This window comes from Lepus europaeus, chromosome 11 (assembly GCF_033115175.1).
Source record: "Lepus europaeus isolate LE1 chromosome 11, mLepTim1.pri, whole genome shotgun sequence".
NCBI lineage: Eukaryota > Metazoa > Chordata > Mammalia > Lagomorpha > Leporidae > Lepus > Lepus europaeus.
Window position 1 is genome coordinate 21228183 of NC_084837.1, and position 22618 is coordinate 21250800.

The following is a 22618-nucleotide window of genomic DNA, read 5'->3' on the forward strand; positions in this document are numbered from 1 at the left end:
CCATATGGGTGCCAGGTTCTAGTCCCGGTTGCTCCTCTTCCAGTCCAGCTCTCTGCTGTGGCCCGGCAAGGCAGTGGAGGATGGCCCAGGTCCTTGGGCCCTGCACCTGCATGGGAGACCAGGAGGAAGCACTTGGCTCCTGGCTTAGGATCCGCGCAGCGCGCCGGCTGTAGCAGCCATTTGGGGGGTGAACCAACAGAAAAGGAAGACCTTTCTCTGTCCAAAAAAAAAAAAAAAAAAAAAAAAAGCAAAGCTCCTCTTTAACAGAGGCATTCTGATTAATCAAAGTAGATGGAAAAACAGAAAATTCTTGTTTAAAAAATACTTGCTTCTAGTCTTTCACAGGTGTCAGATCTGCAAGGTGGTAAAGACTTCCCTACCTTCTGCCACCTTCCCCTTTAACCCTCAAAGCTGCTCTCCCATATCTAACCCCATGCTGACAGTGGCTTTGGAAGACTCAAACCAATACACTAAGAACAAATAGTGTACTGTAGTAAACCAGAAACTGTGTAACTCAGAGTTTTCAACTTTCCTTTGTCAGATCCTAGGTTTAATGTGTGAGGTAAGCATAGACAATGTTTCCAAAAATGGAACACCACACCTTTGGATTTTACATAGTTTTAATTCAGAAATGAAAAGTTACTCAGATCAGCTAATTTGAACTCACATCCAATAGGAAACACTGAACTTCAGGATAAAAAATAAAACCAGGAAGAATCTACTTGTTTTGGGTAAGGGTGTAGGTCTACAAGCCTGATTGACAAGTCATAGCTTTGTAAAGTTAAGAAACTGTATATTCAAGTATGTATAAGCCATACTTGGCTTATACAGAATTTATCCAATTCTAGCAAGGTCGGCGCAATTTGAGAAAATCTACACCATGGCTCTCAAGTCTGAAAACTCAGATTTGATTATAACCACAGCAAAAGTGATTATCTTATTTCCTGCAAATGTAATCAACTTTTAAGATATCAATTTTACAGACTTTACAGTTTGTAGGAGAAAATGGCAGTTGTTCCTGCAGCTGCAGACGCTATGACATCAGTTCAAAGTGTACTGATTTCTCTATTGTCAAATCCTGCCCAGAAAGTCTATTAGAGTAACGAGAACAATTCTGCAAATTCCACTATGGGGATATGCTGAAAACGATCATCACATTAGTACTTAACGGCTGTACAGCAATTATTTTCAAGTATGCTCCAAGAGTCACTTCCCATGAAATAATTATCCTTCAGGAATTAAAATGAGAAGTAATATTATTACTTAGATTTTATGGGATATGAAAAGACATAGGACTGAATAATCTCTAAAAAATATAAAGTAAACAAGTCTTTGCTTTTTTTGAAATAGAATTCATGTGTCCTAAATGTCTTTCTATTGGGTTATATGCATCATCTATATTTTTTACTTATAAGCCAGCTCATTTTATAAAGTTACCTCCATTTTGTGTCCAATTGTAGTGTATCAGAATGATAGAGAGGCTCTTGTAGCATTCCTCATTCCTAATAGGCCACTAATAAAGAACCCTTTGTGCTTTATGTTCTTTCCTTAGAAATAAAAATTAATGTAAAACTGATCATGTGGAAACAAAAATTATAAAGAATTTTCCCAAAGCAGAAACAATTCGCCCTTGACTTAATTTTTTTTTTCATTTGGAAATTAAATTACCATACATTACCCAGGCTATTTTACATTTAAACATTGTTTTCCTTGTTGTGTCTCCAGGAACATTTTATAATTCAGTCTACTTTCCTGTGACATTCTCTGCCAAAATCAATACATAAGCCATTTATTGGATTCTGATTACAGTCAAAAGTGACTATTTTTAATGAAAACAAAGAATATAAGAATTATATCTTCTTTGTTTCACAGGAAGGAAGCTATTACATGGATCTATAAAATGATCCAAACTTCAGAGACAGGAAGTTGGTAACTTGATTTATCTTCTTAATGGCTTCAGCTCATGAATAAATGATAAGGTTTACTTTTTTTCATATAAAAAGAAATGGGAATTTGTATAATGATATGACTCCTATTTGCCACATTTGTTCTACTTTTTAAAGGGTTTCTATTATTAAGCCATTCTTTTTTATTATTTATAATAAAAATCCAAAACTTTAACTTAAAGTCATTCTTTGACCAGAGGTGGTCATGAGCTGAAATTCAGGAAAGAACACAAATTTGATCACCAAATCAATAAATCTAGCCACAGGCTGACTAAAAGCTTCCTTTAAGCGTCTTCCTATTAGGTCTTCCTTTAAATTAAACCATTCTATTTATAAATTATTTAAGTGAATGGCACGATTATAGAAAGATCACAAGTTTTCATACAAAAATCCTCAAAGAACTTAAAAAAATACCACTCACCATATTTCAGTTATTATAATATGAATCAAGATGCTGTAGGTTAAAAAAAGATGGGGTATGTCCTACAAAACTTCAGAGAAAGATAGAAAAGTTCAAGTTTATATCCTGACTAGCACAGGATGATTCCCAAAGTGCAGTTAAGTATCTGGTCCAGACTTGCTATTAGCAATTAAGTAGCTCCCTTTCACTCAAGGATTTTCCCTGAGGTAATGCTCAAATTGTTAATTTTAATATTTCATCTTTTTTCTGTTAGTTCCATTCTCTCACCAATATACTCTACACATTTCCACCACGCTGAGTGCCCCCTCAACCCTGCAATTCACACTTTTCAAATGTTCTCAAGGTTTAGTCACAAAATTTATGTTTAGATATAGTGATATCACCCCATATTGTTTCTCTGAAAATTTGTTTTTTCCATAATCCAATAAAAGTATTTAACATTTTTGATGAGTAAGTTTTTGAATAATGGATGTTCCTCCAAATGGATCTTCACAAAGACACAAAGGGATTAACCTTTCTAGATTCCAATCTTCAAATGTCTTACAAAATTATTCCTACTCTTTTCCCTTCATGGTAAACAATTCCCTTCTCAAGTCTTTATATTTCTACTTTCCAAACTTCTTTTCATTGCAGCAAGTACCAAAGAAAAATACAAACCATTTCAGAGTGAGTCTCTTCCCTGTTCTCACTTAGTAGATACTTCAAGGCTACATATATGGCAGTATTTTGAAAATGTTGTTATTAATACCTTGAAGTTGAGAAAATAAAGTCAGAGAAAATATATCACAAGCAATCAGTTTGAATTATATGAAAAGCTTAGATCTTGACTTTCATATAAACACTAATTTTTACCACTATAAAAGACAACATAATTATATCTCATTTTTCTTTATAAAACTACTGTGTAACAGAATATTCATAAGCTAGTCATTCCTTGGGTTTTCTGTTCTGATAAAAAGTTATTTTTAAAAGAATATTTAAAATAATTGTTTCACAGAAACAAAAAGTCTTTTTATCAAAGTCTGATAAAAAACTATAATCATGGGTAGAGTTTTACCACACTGTCAATTTTCTTTCACCAAAGATGGATATTGAGGAAATGTTATGTTGATTAAGATAAGCTTCTCAGTGATCTACAAAAGTGCCACAATAAAGATGAGGTAGTAGGAGACTCTCCCCCATTCTAAAAGGTGAGCATCTTTAATAGATCTTTACCTTGATCCTGGTATGATGGTATCCTGAGCCTCATCACTGCTCAGGGAAATAACATTATAGTAGCTACCCCTTATTGAGACTGAGACAATCTTGAGATCACTGAGGAAAAAAATGCTAGAAGATAATGGTAACAATTTTTCTGGTTTCGTTTTGTAATAATTGCTGAGGATTTTAAAGCTGTTACTGAGAAGTGTTATTTTTATGTTACCAGCAGAATTGCAAGGATGGGAAATGCTATTTCAACATAAAGCAACAATTAAGAAACATCTGTTCTAACTTGGAAACTTGTAAGTCAAGTTTCTTTCAATTCAGGTAGAAATAGTTTAATAATACAGCTAAACTAGCATCAATAAATCAATTATTATATTACAAATGCCAATTTGTACAAACGGGTAGACAACTCATCAGAAGAAAAACTGGGCAATCTGTATAGATTTATTAGTAACTGATCTTTTACAAAAAGAAGTTAGATAGGATATCACCCCTTTTGATTTATGAGTTACCTTGGGCTAATGATGTTTTTAAAAATGCTGCCCTGTTCTTGGGAGTCAATTTAAATATTACCCTTTTGTCCTACTTATTGTTCAGTATGACATAAGCCATGTAGCTGTCTGAAGGCTTTATTTTGAAGCCACATTAAAAACATAAATTCTAAAGACAGGAATAATTATTTGGAGCTTGAAGATGAAAAGCAGTATTATACTTCCTGAATACTGAGCTCCATGTTTACTTCTTGAACTTGTATTCAGGTTAAATTTAAAGTAACAAAACCTTTTCATGTACTCTTTGTTCACCAGTAGAAACCTGTGGCTGCTTATGAACTGTGGAATCTCCCCAAAGTTAAAAGGCTAAGAGTTTCCACAAAAGGGCTAAGTAGAAGCAACAGTTAGTAAGTTAATATACAATAACCCAACAGTAGCTTTAGTACTATGTAACTATTAGCTGCTAAAAGTGCTATGGTTGTTTTTAAAGCCTCTGTAATAAAATTTGTTTTCAAGGTGGTATAACTCTTTCAGGTTAACAAAGAGCCTATCAGGAATAACAATCCTACTACATTACTGAAGAACAGATGTACCTACGGAGTGTCATGTTCTCATGTGATTCTCACAGACCAGTTTAACCATATTTAGAAATCCTGCTTTGTGGTTAATATTTAAAATGAAAATATTACATTTGACTTTAAGTCATTTTGTTACCTTTAACATCCCTTATTAGTAAATTAAAATGTCAGGTTAGTATGAATGGTGAATTACAATACTCATCTTTACTGGAGATTTTTAAAACAACTCAAAGAAAAGGGGGATGAGGAAGCTATATTTTATGTATAATACTGATGGTATAAATTAACAAAATACTTTACATGTAGATAATATGATTATTTTTAAAGTATGAGACAGAATATTCTAACGCAGTTTGCAATGCCTACCAAATTTCAAATATGCCTGGATCATACATAAATTAAGAAAAAAATATTAAGTATATAATCTACACAGTTAAACAAAAACCAAAAATATCTGGTTAAAAATACCTATTAAATCTAGGGTATAACGTTAAACAATTAGTATATCATAGGAAAAATAAATTGATCTGGAAGGAAAATCTAGGACAAAGGATTATTTTAGATATCAACTGCCTTTGTAGAAAAGTTCAAAATGGCATAAGAAAAATAAAAATACTAACTGAAAATATGTATATAATTATTCCTACGTTCCCACCCTTTTCCTAGCATTGTTGTTCTGGTGCATCAATCCTGAGTACTCTAACTTTTGATTTATAATGATATTCCTTCAGATACAACTTCATGGGAGAAGGAACTGGGAGGGCATCAATGCCATCGTAAGTTGTACAATTACAAATAACTGTTCTGCATATATGTTGCAGGGAAAAGGGGAAAGTCCGAATTAAAGGAGTGGATAAAAGTGGTTCAAAAAACATACAGGCACTGGGATCCTTATAATGTTCTAGGAGACCAGTAATATCAGGTGAATGGAAGACACAAGGGTCATGGGCATCAAAGCTAAAGTTGTGATTCCACTGTTCAATTCTAGCATGAAGAGAACGACTATAGCGTCTAAAGCTGACAGAGAATAAATAATCTTCCTGTGCTGAGTCTCGAAGTAAAAAGGTGCCCTCTGGTTTTCCTTCCAGTAGAGCTTCAGCTGCGTATTTGTCCATAACTCCCCAGTAGCACGGATTGTTATTGATCTGAAGGAGGTCTGGAACGAGACAGTGGACATAATCAATCTGTGTGTGGTACTTAGGAGGTGTTTCCAACTGCAGGATTTCATCATCTATTTCCCATTTGGGTTTGTTTCTTTTTCTGGAACTTGTGCAAAGTGTTATAATTTCATCATCAGAATCCATATCACTATCTTCTATACTATTATTTGAAACCAGGTTCACCACTGAGTCAGTCACAGGACCACCTGTGCATGAAGCATTGTTGGTAGTGATGACACAAGGCTGAACGTCGGTGTGGGAGAAACAGTTCACATCTTCTTCCATGTTCCTTCTTTGTTTTAGGTGACCGGGATCCCGCAGTTCACTCGGAGACAAATCTGTGCTTACCCATTCATCTGATTTGGGGTTTATAGGAGTAGTGTGTCGTTTAATAAAATGCCACCTAAAGGCTAAATCCGATCGAGGTGGGAAAGGACACTTATCTAACATAAGTTCACTGATATGAATTTTTCTTTTAGACGGAAGCCCTGAAGAGTGTCGACTACTACAGTTCTTTATTGGAAAACACTGTCCCACAGCATCTTGCAGCTTCTGTTTCAGAGATCGACCTAAAAATCTATGCCCACAGGAGTGATCCAAGTCCAACTCAATGGATGAACAGCTGTGCTTCCTTTCTTGGCTTCTTAGAGGAACTTCAGTTTTCTCGACAGCATTCACTGTTTCAGCATCTGAACAATTCTCACTCTTTTTTGACCAAGATAACTTTTTTCCAGTCCACACATAACCATCCTTTCTGTCAGCACTTCTGCTCCGACTTGTTTTGGGTCTTACATCTACATTTTTATCGTTACTTTCACTACTTTCTGCCATTTTAAGAAATTATCCACAAATTCCAGTGTTATAAATAGTGCTTTTTCAGTTTTTCCAGGTGGAATTTTCTTCCAGGCACTTTCTGGATGTGTCTAAGGAGGGGGAAAAAAAAGTCATTAACCATTTGTTGTTGTCTACCTCGTATAGTTTACATTTTAAGACCCAATTAGATATGATGAAAAAAAAATCACAATTAGTGTATGAAAAAGAAGATGGAAACTGGATATGTTGCAAGATAGTCCCAAGATACTTAACACCCATGTAGATAATAAACTACTCTAACTCACACTAATACCATCATAGTGCCACACAGTTCTTAGTCTGAGTTCCCTTCCCATACTTAATTTTCAATGTGGATCAGAAAAAGCCAAGTCTCCTCCCTCAGTTACAATATATGCTCAAATGTGAATATAGTCTTAAAGAATGTCTTTCATCAATCTCACCTCACATTTTTTTTCCACAACAGACCAAAGCATTCTTTTTCTGAGACAGTCACAAATCTTTGTCCTAATGTTTGAGAACCACTATCTTATATAGTTCCTTTACTTCTGTCTCCTTGTTGCCTTTCTTTCTAAAATGTGGTGGGGGTCGGGTGTGGGCATTTAGCCTAGCAGTTAGATGCCCACATTCCAGGCTGGTTCCTGGTTCTAGTTCATGTAATTGGGCTCTGGCCACCCACATGGGAGACATGGATTGTGTTTCTGGCGCTTGGCGCTGGCCCCAGACCAGCCTTGGCTGTTGGGGACATTTAAGGAGTGAACCAGTGGAGGGCAGCTTTCTCTGTCTGCCCCCCTTCTGTATTTTAAATTAAAATAAATAAAAAACATATAAATTGATGTTATTATTTAAAAAAATTATTTATCTGAGAGGCAGAGAGAAAGAGAACACGTTCCCACCTCCCTCAACTCCCCAGTGCCCACAATGGCCAGGGCTGGACCAAGCTAAAGGCAGAAGTGGTGAACTCAATCCAGGTCTTCCACAAGAGTGGCAGGAACCTAATTACTTGAGCAGTCATTACTGTCTCAATGCTGGCCCCACCACTACCTCTTAAAGAGTCTGCATTAGGGCTTGGTGCTGTGGCGCATGTTAATCCTTTGCCGGTAGTGCCCGCATCCTATATGGCTGCTGGTTCTACTATTGGCTGCTCCTCTTCCGATCCAGCTCTCTGCTATGGCCTGGGAAAACAGTACAAGATGGCCCAAGCGCTTGGGCCTCCGTACCCGCATTGGAAACTCCAAAGAAGCTCCTGGCTTCAGATTGGCTCAGTGCCAGCTGCTGTGACCATTTGGGGACTGAATCAGCAGACGGAAAACCTTTCTCTCTATCTCTTCCTCTGTCTGTAACTCTAACTCTCAAATAAGTAAATAAATAAATAAATAAAATCTTAAACCAACAACAGAGTCAGCATTAGCAGAAAGCTGAAGTCAGATGCCTCTGTCAGGAATTGAACACTGGTATTCTGATATGGAACACAGGTGCTTACACTGCTAGGCTAAAGCCAGTCTCCGTAAGAATTTATTTATTTATTTTTTTGACAGGCAGAGTGGATAGTGAGAGAGAGAGAGACAGAGAGAAAGGTCTTCCTTTTTGCCACTGGTTCACCCTCCAATGGCCGCTGCGGCCGGCGCATCTCGCTGATCCAAAGCCAGGAGCCAGGTGCTTCTCCTGGTCTCCCACGCGGGTGCAGGGCCCAAGGACCTGGGCCATCCTCCACTGCCTTCCTGGGCCATAGCAGAGAGCTGGCCTGGAAGAGGGGCAACCAGGATAGAATCCGGCGCCCCAACTGGGACTAGAACCTGGTGTGCCAGCGCCGCAAGGCGGAGGATTAGCCTGTTAAACCACGGCGCCGGCCTCGTAAGAATTTATGAAATCATCAACAGGCAGTGGGAATGCTAAGCAAGCATTCCCAAGGTAGCCTTGTCAATTCATTTCAGTTATTGGTAAACTTCACTATCAGACTAAGCATGGATTCCAGCCCAGGGGATGCACAGGCGCGGAAGAGAGGGTGCGCCACAGTTGAGAGTCTGCTCCATACAAGGTAATGGAGAGCCAGACCCAGCGCGTCTCCGTGTTGATGCTTAAACTTGATGTGAGGGGACCCTAATGTGTGTCCTGTTGGTGCCTCTTGCACGCTGAGCAAGGCAGAGGCTGGGGAAAATTTCCTCAGGATTTGAAAACACTGATATAGTTGAGCAAGTAGTACACAGTGTTGAAAGTTGAGTGCCATTCTCAGGTGCATCCTGTTTGACTTGGGAATTTCATGAACATGAGGAAAAAATGGACAGCATTCATGTTTTTGTTAACAATCATGTGTCGGTGATGTGAGTGACTTGCCTCATCACTAATAATGAGCTTTAGTTCCTAGTGGGATGCCAAATCACATTTGTCTTACCAGTCTAGGTTGGCAGTAGATGCAAGATTTCTGCAAAAATCAATGAAAGCACTATGTGAGAATCAGTTCTGTGCATGAAATATAGGATGGTGTGTGTGTGTGTAAATATTGCTTTTTAAAAAAGGAAATCGGGCTGAAGTGATATAAAAAAATCAAAACACCTATGAAACATACCAGTAATTTTATTGATAATAAACCATAATTTTACAGTGAAGAAAATAAAGAGCATGGTATTTGAAAAAACTTGGCATTTTACACACACTGCCTTTTTGATCATTTGAAAACAAGCAGGTACATTTCTATAGGGCAATGCCTTTGGATAGACAAGTGAAAAGTCACAATGTGGACCGGCCGTTGTGACGTACTGGGTAAAGCTGCTAAATGTGACACTGATATCCTACATAGGCGTTGGTTCCTGTCCCCAATGCTCTACTTTTGAGCCAGTTCCCTGCTAATAGGTTGGGAAAAGCAGCACAGATGACCCATGTGGGAGACCTGGAGGAAGCTCCTGGCTTCTGGCTCTGGCCTAGCTCTGCCCTGGCCATTGCAGCCATCTGGGGAGTGAACCAGCAGATGCAGAACTCCCTCTTTCTGTCTCTCTCTCTGTAACTCTGAATTTCAAATAAATAAATAAATCTAAAAAAAAGTCACAATGTAAAACACAGAATCTCATGAAAACAGTAATGATGGAGTATGGATGGAATTTAAGTAATTGTGTGTGTGTGTGTGTGTGTGTTTCTTGACAAGGCAGAGTTAGACAGTGAGAGAGACAGAGAGAAAGGTCTTCTGTTGGTTCAGCCTCCAAATGGCTGCTACAGCCGGTGCGCTGCGCTGATCCGAAGCCAGGAGCTAGGTACCTCTTCCTGGTCTCCCATGCGGGTGCAGGGCCCAAGCACCTGGGCCATCCTCCACTGCCTTCCTGGGCCACAGCAGAGAGCTGGACTGGAAGAGGAGCAAATGGGACAGAATCTGGCACCTGACCGGGACTAGAACCCGGTGTGCCGGCGCCGCAAGGCAGAGGATTAGCCTAGTGAGCTGCGGCACCAGCCTTAAGTAATTCTTAAGTGGAACAAAATTTAAGCCAAAATTGGGGAGTACCGTTTCTATAATTTCAAATGTTTTTACAAATTGAATTAAAATTTCGTGACTGAGGAACTCAATCACTCAACATTCTAATTATGTTTGATTATGTTAGAGAAACATTAAAGATTCCAACAGTTGGGGTGGGAGTTTGCATAGCAGTTAAGGTGCTACTTGGGATACCCGAGCTTATGTCAGAGTGCCTGGCTTTGAGTCCAAGCTCTGCTTCCACTCTCAGCTTCTGCTAGGGCACCACCTGGGAGGCAGCAGGTGACGAGGACTCAAGTGCTTGGGTCCTGGGATTGCGTTCCCGGGTTCTGGTTTTGGCCTGGCCCAGATCTGGTTGTTGTGGCATTTGGGCAGTGAAACAGTGGATGCAAGTTCTCTATCTCTCTGCCTTCCAAGGAAAATGAAAATAAATAAATAATAAAAAAAAGAAATCCAAACAGTCAAGTAAATGTTTATCTGCAGATTCTTGAATCTGTTTTCAAAGTAGTAGGATTATAAACAAGCATCTGCATTGGCAATTATGATTGGCAAGTACATAAAAGTATGAACTAATGACACAGAATTGCCACATAAAAGAACTCCAATTCTAAATATTGAAAAGCATTTGGTGATTATACTTATTATTTTGACTTAGTGAGCTCACTGGTATGTAATCATTCAAAACTCTTAGAGAAAATGTGTCCTTTGTAATTTTGAAAGAAAAATCATTTAGCACAGCCAAAGTTATATTCAACAATATGCTTTGGCTTTCATAGACTAAACAGCACTGAACAAAAATAAACCAGTAGGAGCCAACAATGTATACTGAAGAACATGAACAGCTACTGATTAAGGCCTGAAATATTGAGTGCTTTTATTTACTAAGTAAAAATCAAACTTAGCAGTTTATTAGCTGGGTGACTAACTTTACACCGCCGGGTGTGAGCTCCCTAATCTTGCCATCTTGCTACTTTTTCACTGTGGAGCTTCTTTGTTCACCTTCTCTGTTCTTGAGGATATGCACATCTTTTACAGGGGCACTGCTTCAATCTTTCAACTTCTCATCACCCTAAAAATAACCAAGTTGTCTATAAAATCTTTCAGCAATGCTAATGCTTCCTTACTTACAACTTTTTCTTTCCATTACTAAAATTTCTTTCCCATTAGTTAAATTTCTGAATGATGGGGCCAGCACCATGGCATAGTAGGTTAATCCTCCGCCTGCGGCGCTGGCAACCCATATGTGCGCCAGTTCTAGTCCCAGCTGTTCCTTTTCCAATCCAGCTCTCTGCTGTGGCATGGGAAAGCAGTAGAAGATGGTCCAAGTCTTTGGGCCCCTGCACCTGCATGGGAGATCAGGAAAAAGCTCCTGACTTCAGATTGGCACAACTCCGGCTACTGCGGCCATTTGGGGAGGGAAGCAACAGAAGGAAGACCTTTCTCTCTGTCTCTCCCTCTGTCTGTAACTCTACCTCTCAAATGAATAAATCTGAAAAATTTCTGAATGAGTAATGTAACTTGATTTCCCTTCAGGATGAAAACAGCTCTTAGGTTTTTTCCTGATTATAAAAGAAATAGGGGGCCAGTGCCGTGGCTCACTAGGCTAATCCTCCGCCTGTGGCACTGGCACCCCGGGTTCTAGTTCCAGTTGGGGGGCCGGATTCTGTCCCAGTTGCTCCTCTTCCAGTCCAGCTCTCTGCTGTGGCCTGGGAAGGCAGTGGAGGATGGCCCAAGTGCTTGGGCCCTGCACCTGCATGGGAGATCAGGAGGAAGCACTTGGCTCCTGGCTTCAGATTGGTGCAGTGCCGGCTGTAGCGGCCATTTGGGGGGGTGAACCAACGGAAGGAAGACCTTTCTCTCTCTCTCTCTCTCTCACTGTCTAACTCTGCCTGTCAAATAAATAAATAATAAAAAAAGGAAATAATTTTATAGTTTGCAATGGCCGAATGAAAATCTTCTCTCAGAAGTCAGTCCAAAATGACAAGGGAAAATGAGAAATAAATTCACAAGACTCACCTTCAATGAAACTAGGATATATATATATATATATATATACCCTCACTCACAAAATATGAGCACACAAAACAGAGGAGCAATAATTGACTCAGTAGTGGAGAGCTGAGTGACACCAGGTGCAGAATGCATAGGAAACCAGCCAACAGAGCAGGCAAAGTTCAGGACCCACACATGCCAGGTGTTAACAGAAAGTGTGGGTAGAGAACAGGGAGGAAAACAGGGAGGTAGGTTGAAAATCAGATAAAGATTAGTTAGATTTCTCAGGCTCTTACCCACAACACTTACAGCAGATGAGACATTTGTACATTTGTTATTTGGAGAAATTGAACCAGAGAGGCTTGGGACTTTGGGGAACAAAATAGCAGAGAGGGGAGGCTTAGGACTAAAAGTGTAATGACTAGATTAAGGCTCCTTGTTCCTTACCTGTACAGCTCCCGGAACCCCAGCAGCCAGACTTACTACCTCTCTAAAAGGAGAGAAGGGAGCCAGTGCTGTGGCATAGCAGGTAAAGCCACCGCTTGCAGTGCTGGCATCCTATATGGGTGCCAGTTCAAGTCCCGGCTGGTCTACTTCCGATCCAGCTCTCTGCTGTGGCCTGGGAAAGCAGTGGAAGATGGCCCAAGTCCTTGGGCCTCTGCACCCACGTGGGAGACCCGGAAGAAACTCCTGGCTTCAGATCAGTGCAGCTCCTGCTGTTGCGGTCATCTGGGGAGTGAACCAGAGGATGGAAGACCACGCTCTCTCTCTCTCTGCCTCTCTGTAACTCTGCCTTTCAAATAAGTAAATCAATCTTGAAAAAATAAATAAATAAAAGGAGAGAAGACACTGTGGTGGAAAAATAGAATCTCCAAAGAGCAAAGACCTAGAAATGCTGACAGTTAGGAATTTTCTAATAAAAAGGCTGAAGGCCACTCAAGCACCCACTGAAGCTCACCTATCCACAGCACCGCCTACTCATACATGTCTTCCAACTTAGAGAAGATATGACAACTACAAAGATTCTATAAAATGAACTGAGGGAGGCCAGCACTGTGGCATAGTGGGTAAAGCTGCCACTTGCAGTGCTGGCATCCCATTTAGGCACTGGTTCGAATACCAGCTGTTCCACTTCTAATCCAACTCTCTGCTATAGCTTGGGAAAGCAGTGGAAAATGGCCCAAGTGCGTGGGCCCCTGCACCCGCGTGGGCGACCCAGAAAAAGCTCCTGGCTTCGGATTGGCGTGTTCTGGCCGTTTCGGCCCTCTGTGTTGAACCAGATGGAAGACCTCTCTCTCTCTCTGCCTCTATGTAACTCTGCCTTTCAAATAAATAAGTAAATCTTTTAAAAAAGGAATCAAGAGGTAGCTGTTGTGGTACAGTGGGTTAAGCCACTGCTTAGAATATCCACATCCCACACTGGAGTGCCAGTCCGAGTCCCAGCTACTTTGCTCCTGATCCAGCTTCTGCTAGTGCATCCTGGGAGACAGCAAATGATGGTCCAACTGGTTTGGCCCCTGCCACCCACATGAAACCTAGATGGAGCTGCAGACTCCTGGTTTTAGCCTGGCCTAACCCAAGTTGTTGAGGGCATTTGGAGAGTGAAATGTCAGATGGAAGACCTCTCTCCCTCTGCCTTTCAAGTAGATGAAAATAAACAGTTAAAAATGAGTCAAGGTCAGAATAAGTAAGTTTTGGAAATTAAAAATATGATTGCTGAAATATTCAACAGGAAAGTTGGAGAGGCTGGTGTTGTAGTACAGAGTGGTTTATGCCCTTGCTTATGATGCTGGAATCTCATGTTAGAGTGCTGGTGCAAGTCCTGGCTGTTCTGCTTCTAGTCCAATTTTTTGTTAATGTGCTACGGAATGCAGTTGAAGATGGCCTAAGTATTCGGGTTCCTGCTACCTATGTGGGAGACAGTTGAGTTTCTGGCTTCAAGCTTAGGGGTGGCGCAGATCTGGTTGTGTTGTTATTTGAGGAGTTAACCTGCACATGGAAGACTTCTCTCTCTGTTGCTCAACCTTTCAAATAAATGAGCAGATAGAGAAATCTTTTTTTTTAAAAAGTTTGAGGATAAGTTGAAGAAATAGGAAAAAAAAACTTGGGTAACAGAAAAATGGGTAGACAAAAAAGACAAGAAAATTAGGATTTCTTAAAAAAAGCAAAAAGTGGTGGGGAGAAATTATCAAGAAAATTGTATTAGATAATTTCTCAGAACTAAAGGATATTATCTTCAGGCTATGTGTACAACGTGTACGTGAAAGAGAAATGAGTTTCATGTTTAGACTTGGTTCCTGTCCCTACTGCATCTCACATTACGTATACATAAATATGACAAATTCAGAAAGACACAAAATCTGAAATCCGAAACATTTATTCCCAAGCATTTTGGACAAAGTACGCTCAACTAATACTAAAGTTTTCCTGAAAGGGAAAAATGTTACAACCAAAGGACTGCAAATAAAATGACATTTGCTGGGGCTGGCTTCATGGTACAGTAGATCAAGCCACTGCCTCCAATGCCAGTATCCTATATGAGCACTGGTTTACATCCTGGCCACTCCAGTTCCAATTCAGCTCTCCGCTAATGCACCTGGAGCAGCAGTGGAAGATGGCCCAAGTACCTGGGTCCCTGTACCCATGTAGAAGACCCAGATGGAGTTTTGGGCTCCTGGCTTTGGCCTGGCCCTGTGCTGGTCTTGCAGCCACCTAGGGAGTGAATCAGTGAATGGAAGATCTGTCTCTCTCTAACATAAATACATCTTAAAAAAAAAAAAAAAGAGAGTATAAGCATATTATTTAGAAATATGAAGGTAAACATTGGAAAAACATTAAAATGTTTGAAAGCAGATGCTCTTCGGATAGGATAAGTGAGGACTACAGCATTTATCTAAGCTGTCCAGCTCAATTTAATTTTTTTTTTTTTTGACAGGCAGAGTGGACAGTGAGAGAGACAGAGAGAAAGGTCTTCCTTTTTCTGTTGGTTCACCCCCCAGTGGCCGCTGCGGCCGGTGCACTGCGCTGATCCGAAGCCAGGAGCCAGGTGCTTCTCCTGGTCTCCCATGCAGGCGCAGGGCCCAAGCACTTGGGCCATCCTCCACTGCCTTCCCGGGCCACAGCAGAGAGCTGGACTGGAAGAGGAGCAACCAGGACAGAATCTGGTGCCCCGACCAGGACTAGAACCCAGGGTGCTGGCGCCGCAGCAGGAAGATTAGCCTATTGAGCCACGGTGCCGGCCTCAATTTAATTTTTTATTTGAAAGTCAGAGTTACACAGAGAGAGGAGAGGCAGAGAGAGAAAGAGAAAGAAAGAGAGAGAGAGAGAGAGAGAGAGAGAGAGGTCTTCAATCTGCTGGATCACTCCCCAATTGGCTGCAATAGCTGGAGCTGCACCGATTCAAAGCCAGGAGCTTCTTCCGGGTCTCCCACACAGGTGCAGGAGCCCAAGGGCTTGGGCCATCTTCTACTGCTTTCCCAGGCCATAGCAGAGAGCTAGATTGGAAGTGAAGCAGCTGGTACTTGAACTGGTGCCCATATGGGATGCTGGCACTGCAGGTGGTGCCTTTACCAGCTACACCACAGCACCGGCCCCTCAATTCAATTTTAACTCAGTTACATGTGTCATTTTGATGAACATAAATGTAATTCATGCTTACTGTAAAAAAGTCAAACCAGGCATAAAGTTATAAAGAAAAAAGTAACAACTATCCAAAATCCCACCACACAGCAGCAAGCATTCAACATTTTCACTTTCTACACACTACTGGTGGCAGGGATGGAGTTCCACAGCTCAGTGATATGATGGCAAAGTCCAGTTTCTGCTTTGTGTTAGCTTTATGACCTTGAAACCTTTGTTCATTCACTTGTCAAACAGAGGTACTGATGCTATTTCACTGGGCTTTTGGGGATTAAATGAAATACTGAACATCAACTTCTGAGGTCAGATTCTAAAAGGGGTAAGTACTCAAAAATGTTAACATGTACCTTCAAGTTGTTTTTTTTAAAGATTAGATATGTGGTTTTGTTAAAGGCACATACACCTGTTTTACAGTAACAGAAGCGGACTTCAAAAAGTTCCTGGAGGGACTGGCATTATGGGACAGTGGGTTAAGCTGCCCATGAGTGCTGGTTTGACTCCTGGCTGTTCCACTTCCAATCTAGCTACCTGCTAATATGCAAGGGAAAGCAATATTAGATGGCTAAAGTGCCTGGGCCCCTGCCACCACCCATGTAGGAGACCCAAATGGAGTTCCTGGCTCCTGGCCCATCTCTAGTCATTGCAGCCATTTGGGAAGTGAATCAGTGAATCGAAGAAGATCTCTCTACCTCTCCAGCTCTCTCTATAAGGCTTTCAAATAAATAAAACAGAAATCTTTAGAATAAAGCTCATGGAAAATTTGCATTATCTTTTAATTCAATTTTCCCATAAACTTTTGAAGGTCTCTTGCAGTTCATGGTAAAATCACAGAATACCTGTCTCTAGCCCAATGTTAGCCACAAAAAGATTTTATAGTGAATATAATTATGAAGATAATCAATTTTTCAAAGTGAAAAAGGATTGACGTGCCAGATACAGCTGAAACTCAACAGATCATGAAGCTATAGAAGAATTTGGTGTTTTTCTTTGGAGAACTAACTTCTAGTTTTCCTATATACAAGTTTACATGCTAATAAAACAGGCTTCCTTTAGCAAGGCTACCAACTTGTATGTAATAGGTACCAATGAATCAAGTGTCTTTGGATTTTAGGTTAATTGTCTGGATTTGTGTTAATGCTGCAGGTGCTCATAAAATAAAGTGAAATATATCACTGACTCAGAAGAGTTCTCCATACACTTACCCACACCTAAAGAGTTCATGTCTATGGCCATACCATCCTGAACACACTTGATCATGTGTAAGGAGTTAATGTACTGAACATTTTCTCATGATTAGTTATTGTTTTGAATTATACTTTTATTTGAATTATACTCTTAATTAATTTTGAGCTTCTCTTTTGCTAGAAAACTACGATTTCATGCTCAAGAAGCTTCATTTTTATAAAATGTTGTCTTGACAAATCAATACATGGTCTAGAACGTATTCTAATATCATAGTCTCCAAAGTAGGAAGAAGATTTTCATTTACATTTGCCCAAAAATTAAAATTTGGGACGGGTATTTGGCACAGAAGTTAAGATGCTGCTTGGGATCCTGCTTCCCGTCTTGCAATGCCTGGGTTTGAGTGCTGGCTCCACTTCTGATCGAAGCTTCCTGCTAATTGTGTTCCCTGGGAGGCAGCTCAAGTGGTTGGGTCCCTGCCACTGACGTGGAAGACAGAGGTTACTTTCCAGCTCCTGGCTCTGGCTATTATGGGCATTTAAGAAGTGAACCAATGAACAGGAGATCTTTCTGTGTTGGTCTGTCTGCCTTTCAAATAAATATAAAATTTCTTTTTAAGCTGCTAAAAGTATGGAAAGTACAGTTGACATGTCCTAATCACTCACCGTCAGACAGATTCCTGAGGGAATGGTAGGTGTTCTAAAAGGTTTTGTCTATTTCTTTAATGACTTTCACTGTAGTGCAGTTGCTTGTATATCACTGGAATGAATTCATGGATTGTAGCATTTTATTTTATTTGAAAATTTTATTTACTTATTTTTAAGTCAGAGTTACAAAGTGAGAGATCTTCCATCCACTGGTTCACTCCCCAGATGGCTGCAACAGCCAGGGCTGGGCCTGGCCAAAGACAGGAGCCAGGAGCTTCATTTGGGTCTCCCATGTGGGTGGCAGGGGCCCAAACACTTGCGCCATCTTCCACTGCTTTTCCCAGGCCATGACCAGGGAGCAGCCTGGACATGAATTGGTGTCCATATGGGATGCTACGCCACAATACCAGCTCCTAAATCAAGATTCTTAAAAATTAAAAAGAGGGGCCAACGCTGTGATGCAGCGAGTTAAAGCCCCACCCTGCAGCGCCAGCATCCCATATGGGTGCTGGTTCAAGTCCTGGCTGCTCTACTTCCAATCCAGCTGTCTGCTATGGCCTGGGAAAGCAGTGGAGAATGGCCCAAGTCCTTGGGACCCTGTACCCATGTGGGAGACCCAGAAGAAGCTCCTGGTTCCTGGCTTCGGATCAGCTCAGCTCTGGCCATTACGGTCATCTGGGGAGTGAATCAGCGAATGGAAGATGCTCCCCCACCCCACCCATAACTCTTTCAAATAAATAAAATAAATCTTAAAAAAAATTAAAAAGATTTCAACCACTTTGCTCTCATTAAAATTTTTTAGTGAGAGAAAAATCATTTTTATTGTACAACAATTAATGACGAGTTTTTTAAAAAGGTACTTTGGTGGTATTTTTTACCTATATCTGTAAAATCTGAAACTTATTCTTCCACAGAACTAGTGTTCTCTAGAATACAGATAGGGGAACAGTGGCAGAATCAAATATTAGGAAAGCAAGTGGAAAAAATGGGGTTATAAACCTGAACAAACTGTTCCAAATAGTCTATAATTAACTGTACAAAAGAATTAGAAGAGACAAAAAAATGATACGGTGGCTTTACTACCAACCTTATGTAGTACAGAAATCAAAGATGCTACTTTGAAAGATGCTGATGAATCAAAGGTCTTCGATGGCAGCTATGGTTTTTTTTTTTTTAAAAGAGAGATGAAAGAATTACTTGGAAGAAGGTGGCTTTGGTTCTTGATTAGCCAATTTTTTATGAATGGAGGTATGTTACACAGCCCTGAGGAGTACACAGTGACATCTTGTTGTTTTTTTTTAATCATTAAAAAAAAAGAATAGTGACAGCTTTAACAGAATGAATGCTCACTATGGTCATTTCACTAATAAAAGATTTAAAGGGTTCAACTTCATTTCTCTGGATAATTCATTTGTCTTCTGTTGTTGTTAGATAACATAACATTACTGTACACATTAATTATTCACTGAACTACTTTTGTCTACAATGCTGATGTATATCTAAGACTAGAATTCATGTAAATACTAAATTGAAATAAATTTGATCCTATAAAGAGTAATTCAGCATGCTACATAAAGAATTCACAAATAAATGATTATTCAAGTAGAGTTTTAGCTTTGGGACTTTCCCTAGCAAATCCATGATTTCAGTACCTGCCTTCATGTACTCAAGAACTCTTTAGGAGCATTCTGATGACAGTCTTTAACATTTGAGTTATGGTCTGCAGAAACATCTAGGCTCCATAAACAATCTATTAGCAGACAACAGATGAATTCACTGGTATCTTAAGGGAAAAAAATACAAAAGCAAGTTTATGAGAAAAATCTCTTAACTAAAAAAAATTATTCATTACAAAAGGCTCACTGTCAGGAAACATTTTAAAGTATCTCCTCTTTATATACTCCAGAGCCAGGATGCCCTGGGACTTAACTGGATTTTTTTTTTTTTAAAGGAATCACTGATTTTTAGTACCACTATATCCTCTTTCCCTTTTCTCCCCATTTTTTCCACTTACAAATTTAATTAGTAAATAAATAAATATAAACAAATAGTAGACAAAATTTTTAAGGCTGATTATAGATTATTCTTTTCATTGTTTTATAACAATTACATACTCTTACATTTAAGGTTTGGTAACAAGTTTCAACCACAAACTAATAAAAGGTGACTAGACTTAAATGCAACTGCTTTTATGTCCTGATATGTTTTATTAAATTCTAAGTTTTATGGCAATAGCTATGATTTGGAGAAGCAGTGTGATGGACTACCCTGGATTAGGTGACAAACCTGGGTCTGACATTTAGGTGTGTCACTTTAGACAAAGCTTTTCTGAGACTTAGTTTTTCCACCTATAAACACAGATATCGGTTATGTTGTGGTAAAAGATAAAGCATCAATTCAACACAAGAATCAAATACTGCTTGTCATTAGGGGAACTGGGTGGCTGAGAGTAGAAGACTTTTACTGTATGCATATCACCTCAAGTTTACATGTACACAAGTATTTTTTAACCCCAAAATAAATTAAATAGGCTAGGAAATTTCAGGACATATAAAAATCAGGAGATATACAAAACTTCAGATCTCTAACTTGCCTTAGATTTTTTTTTTTCAATACTTTGTGCTCCTCAGCTACTGTTACTTTTAGTCTTATCTTTCACAGTATTAACTATTTTTACATCAACAACATAATTTTACTGAAAAAGCATTTTACAAATTCCTTCCATAAGGTAATACTGATAAAGCTTCTTGGATAGATGCTGTATGATTATACATTAGTCACATAACTAATACCACTATGATAGAAAAGTAATGTATCCAATATTTGTAAGTCTAGCAGTACCCTGAGTGGTCACAGCAGGGCAAGCTAACCTACACTGCAACTAAATCTGCGACCTTGGCATCATTTTCAGTTAGTACATCCAGCCACCCACTCCTATGAGACACCACTGTTAATGATGAATAAGTCAATATGGAAAAATTTGACACCCCTATCAGTGACACAGCTATATTTATTTCTTTCTTAAAAATCTAAATTATCTTAAATAACCAATTTTGTTAGTATTTAGGGTACACATTTCATTATTGCACTATGTTGTTTGAATGCTGATTTCCTCAACAAATTCACAAAATCATCAAAGGCATTATAATTTGTAGGCATTTAACTGAAACAAATGGAACTGTGAAAACAAATTATACTAGTAAAAGCAAGAATGCATCTTTTGATATTTGAAAAATTTTATTGGATAATGATCTAAACAAACCCCACTGTAAACAAAGCCACTCACCTATAATACCTTGTTAATAACAGGAGACATTGGTAATAATTGGCTATATATACCCGTTAATATTTCCCATGTACTTTAAAAATTTGATGGGGGCATCATCTGCATTTTAGAGATGAGAATTCCACATTCAGGAAAGTAAAGCAGCTTATTCAAGGTCACACAACGTGTCAGTGTGAAAATGAAAACGTAGGGATGTTTGACTCTAAGCCTTAAGCTCTTTCTAGACACGTGAAATCTGCAAAAGAAATTTTTTTTAGCCTATGATCAAGCGGCTTGATCACAGAGAAAGGCAGAGAAAGAACAGATGTATTGACCATTGACAGTTTTCAACATATCATGGCTAAGGCATTTTATAGCTGTAATTCCTGTTAGGATTTGCAGATTCTTTTTTGGCTGGACTCTGAATACTACACTGAAATTTCATGATGATTTATTCAAATTAGAGACGGAGTGTTATCAGGGTTCATCTTTAACCCATATTCTATCCGATAACACTCAGCTATATGGACAAAAAATTATGAGTCAATCTAGCTAAAAGCAAATGCTCTCCAGCACGTTACTCCCCCACAAATCTCAAAGCCTTTTTGAACCAATCACTTGTCCTCCTCATTCATGTACAAACTCCAGCAGGCCCATTTGGAGTCCTAGTCCTAAAAACGACGACTCCCACCAAGGTTAAGAACACCACGGCTTGTCTAAAGGCGCCTGCAACTTCCACAATGGAACTGGACAGAAAACAATAGGGAAATCTCTACAATGGAAAAATAATGTCTCATTGAAGTCCTAAAATAGTCTCTGATTGAGACTGGAAGGTAGGTACACCCCCCCCCCCCCGCCCCAACGCACACATAAGAACCCAGAGAAAATTCTCAAGATAAATACTAACGAAAGAATATATTTGTGAAGGTTTTCACCAGCTGCCGGTCTACCAATATGGAGAACGTGAAAGGCACAGACGAGATGGCCAACACCTTAGCACACAGATCGCACGGACGAAGCCAAGTATTCTACAACACAGCTCGGTCCTAATACCTCTAACACGCACGGCAATGAACTTCAGATCGGATCTGAATGGGGAAAAACAAGTTACTTTCTCCTTAAGGGATTTTTCTGGATGGAGCTGGCGAGGAAGAAGCATTAACGAACACGCCATACCTGTCGGAACCGACAGCAACCACCAGACCTGAAATTCTTTCCTCCTTTATCTCTACAGAGGTGACAAGGTGACAGCACGAGGGATGCTAAGATGAAAGGCTCCAGGAGGTTTCGCTTCCCGTTCCTCTAGGACAGATGCCCAAAGATCTGTCTCTAACCAAGCCCCTGGAAAGGGCTGGATCCGTTCCGGGACCTGGAGAGGGGAGCCTGCGAAGGCAGGGACACGACCCCGGCCTCCAAGGCCAGGCAGCGGCCACCCTTCCCCCACTCACCTCCCGGAGCGCAGCTTTGCCGGGGCGGTCCGAGCAGCAGCCGCCATCACCATCGCCATCCCCCTGCGAGCTCGCCCAAGCGCTGACGGAGGCCCTGCCGCTCCGGCACCTCGCGTGGGTCCTCCCGGGCGGCCGCCTTCCAGCAAACCCGCCCTCCCCGCCCCGCCCTTGGGCGCTCGGTGCTCGTCTCCGGCGTCGCAGCCGTCGCCTCCGCCTGCTCCCCAGGCGCCGCCAGAACTTCCGCGTTCGGCTCCCTCCTTTCTTCCCTCGCTCGCCGGCACCGGCTCTTTCCCTCGCGCCCGGCGCGCCGTGACGCCACCACCCGGCGACCTCACCGGGAGCCGCGCTGGGC

General features: G+C 40.4%; 1 protein-coding gene across 1 annotated transcript; it reads right to left on the bottom strand.

Annotated features, from left to right (window-relative positions):
* Window positions 1-343: 343 nt before the first annotated feature.
* Window positions 344-22562, bottom strand: SOCS4 (suppressor of cytokine signaling 4). The gene is made up of 2 exons (XM_062205088.1): window positions 22267-22562; window positions 344-6725 (listed from the first exon to the last, which is right to left on the bottom strand). Exon 2 carries the CDS (start codon window positions 6631-6633, stop codon window positions 5305-5307), a length of 1329 nt encoding a protein of 442 aa, XP_062061072.1. The 5' UTR covers window positions 6634-6725; window positions 22267-22562; the 3' UTR covers window positions 344-5304.
* Between the last annotated feature and the right edge of the window lie 56 nt (window positions 22563-22618).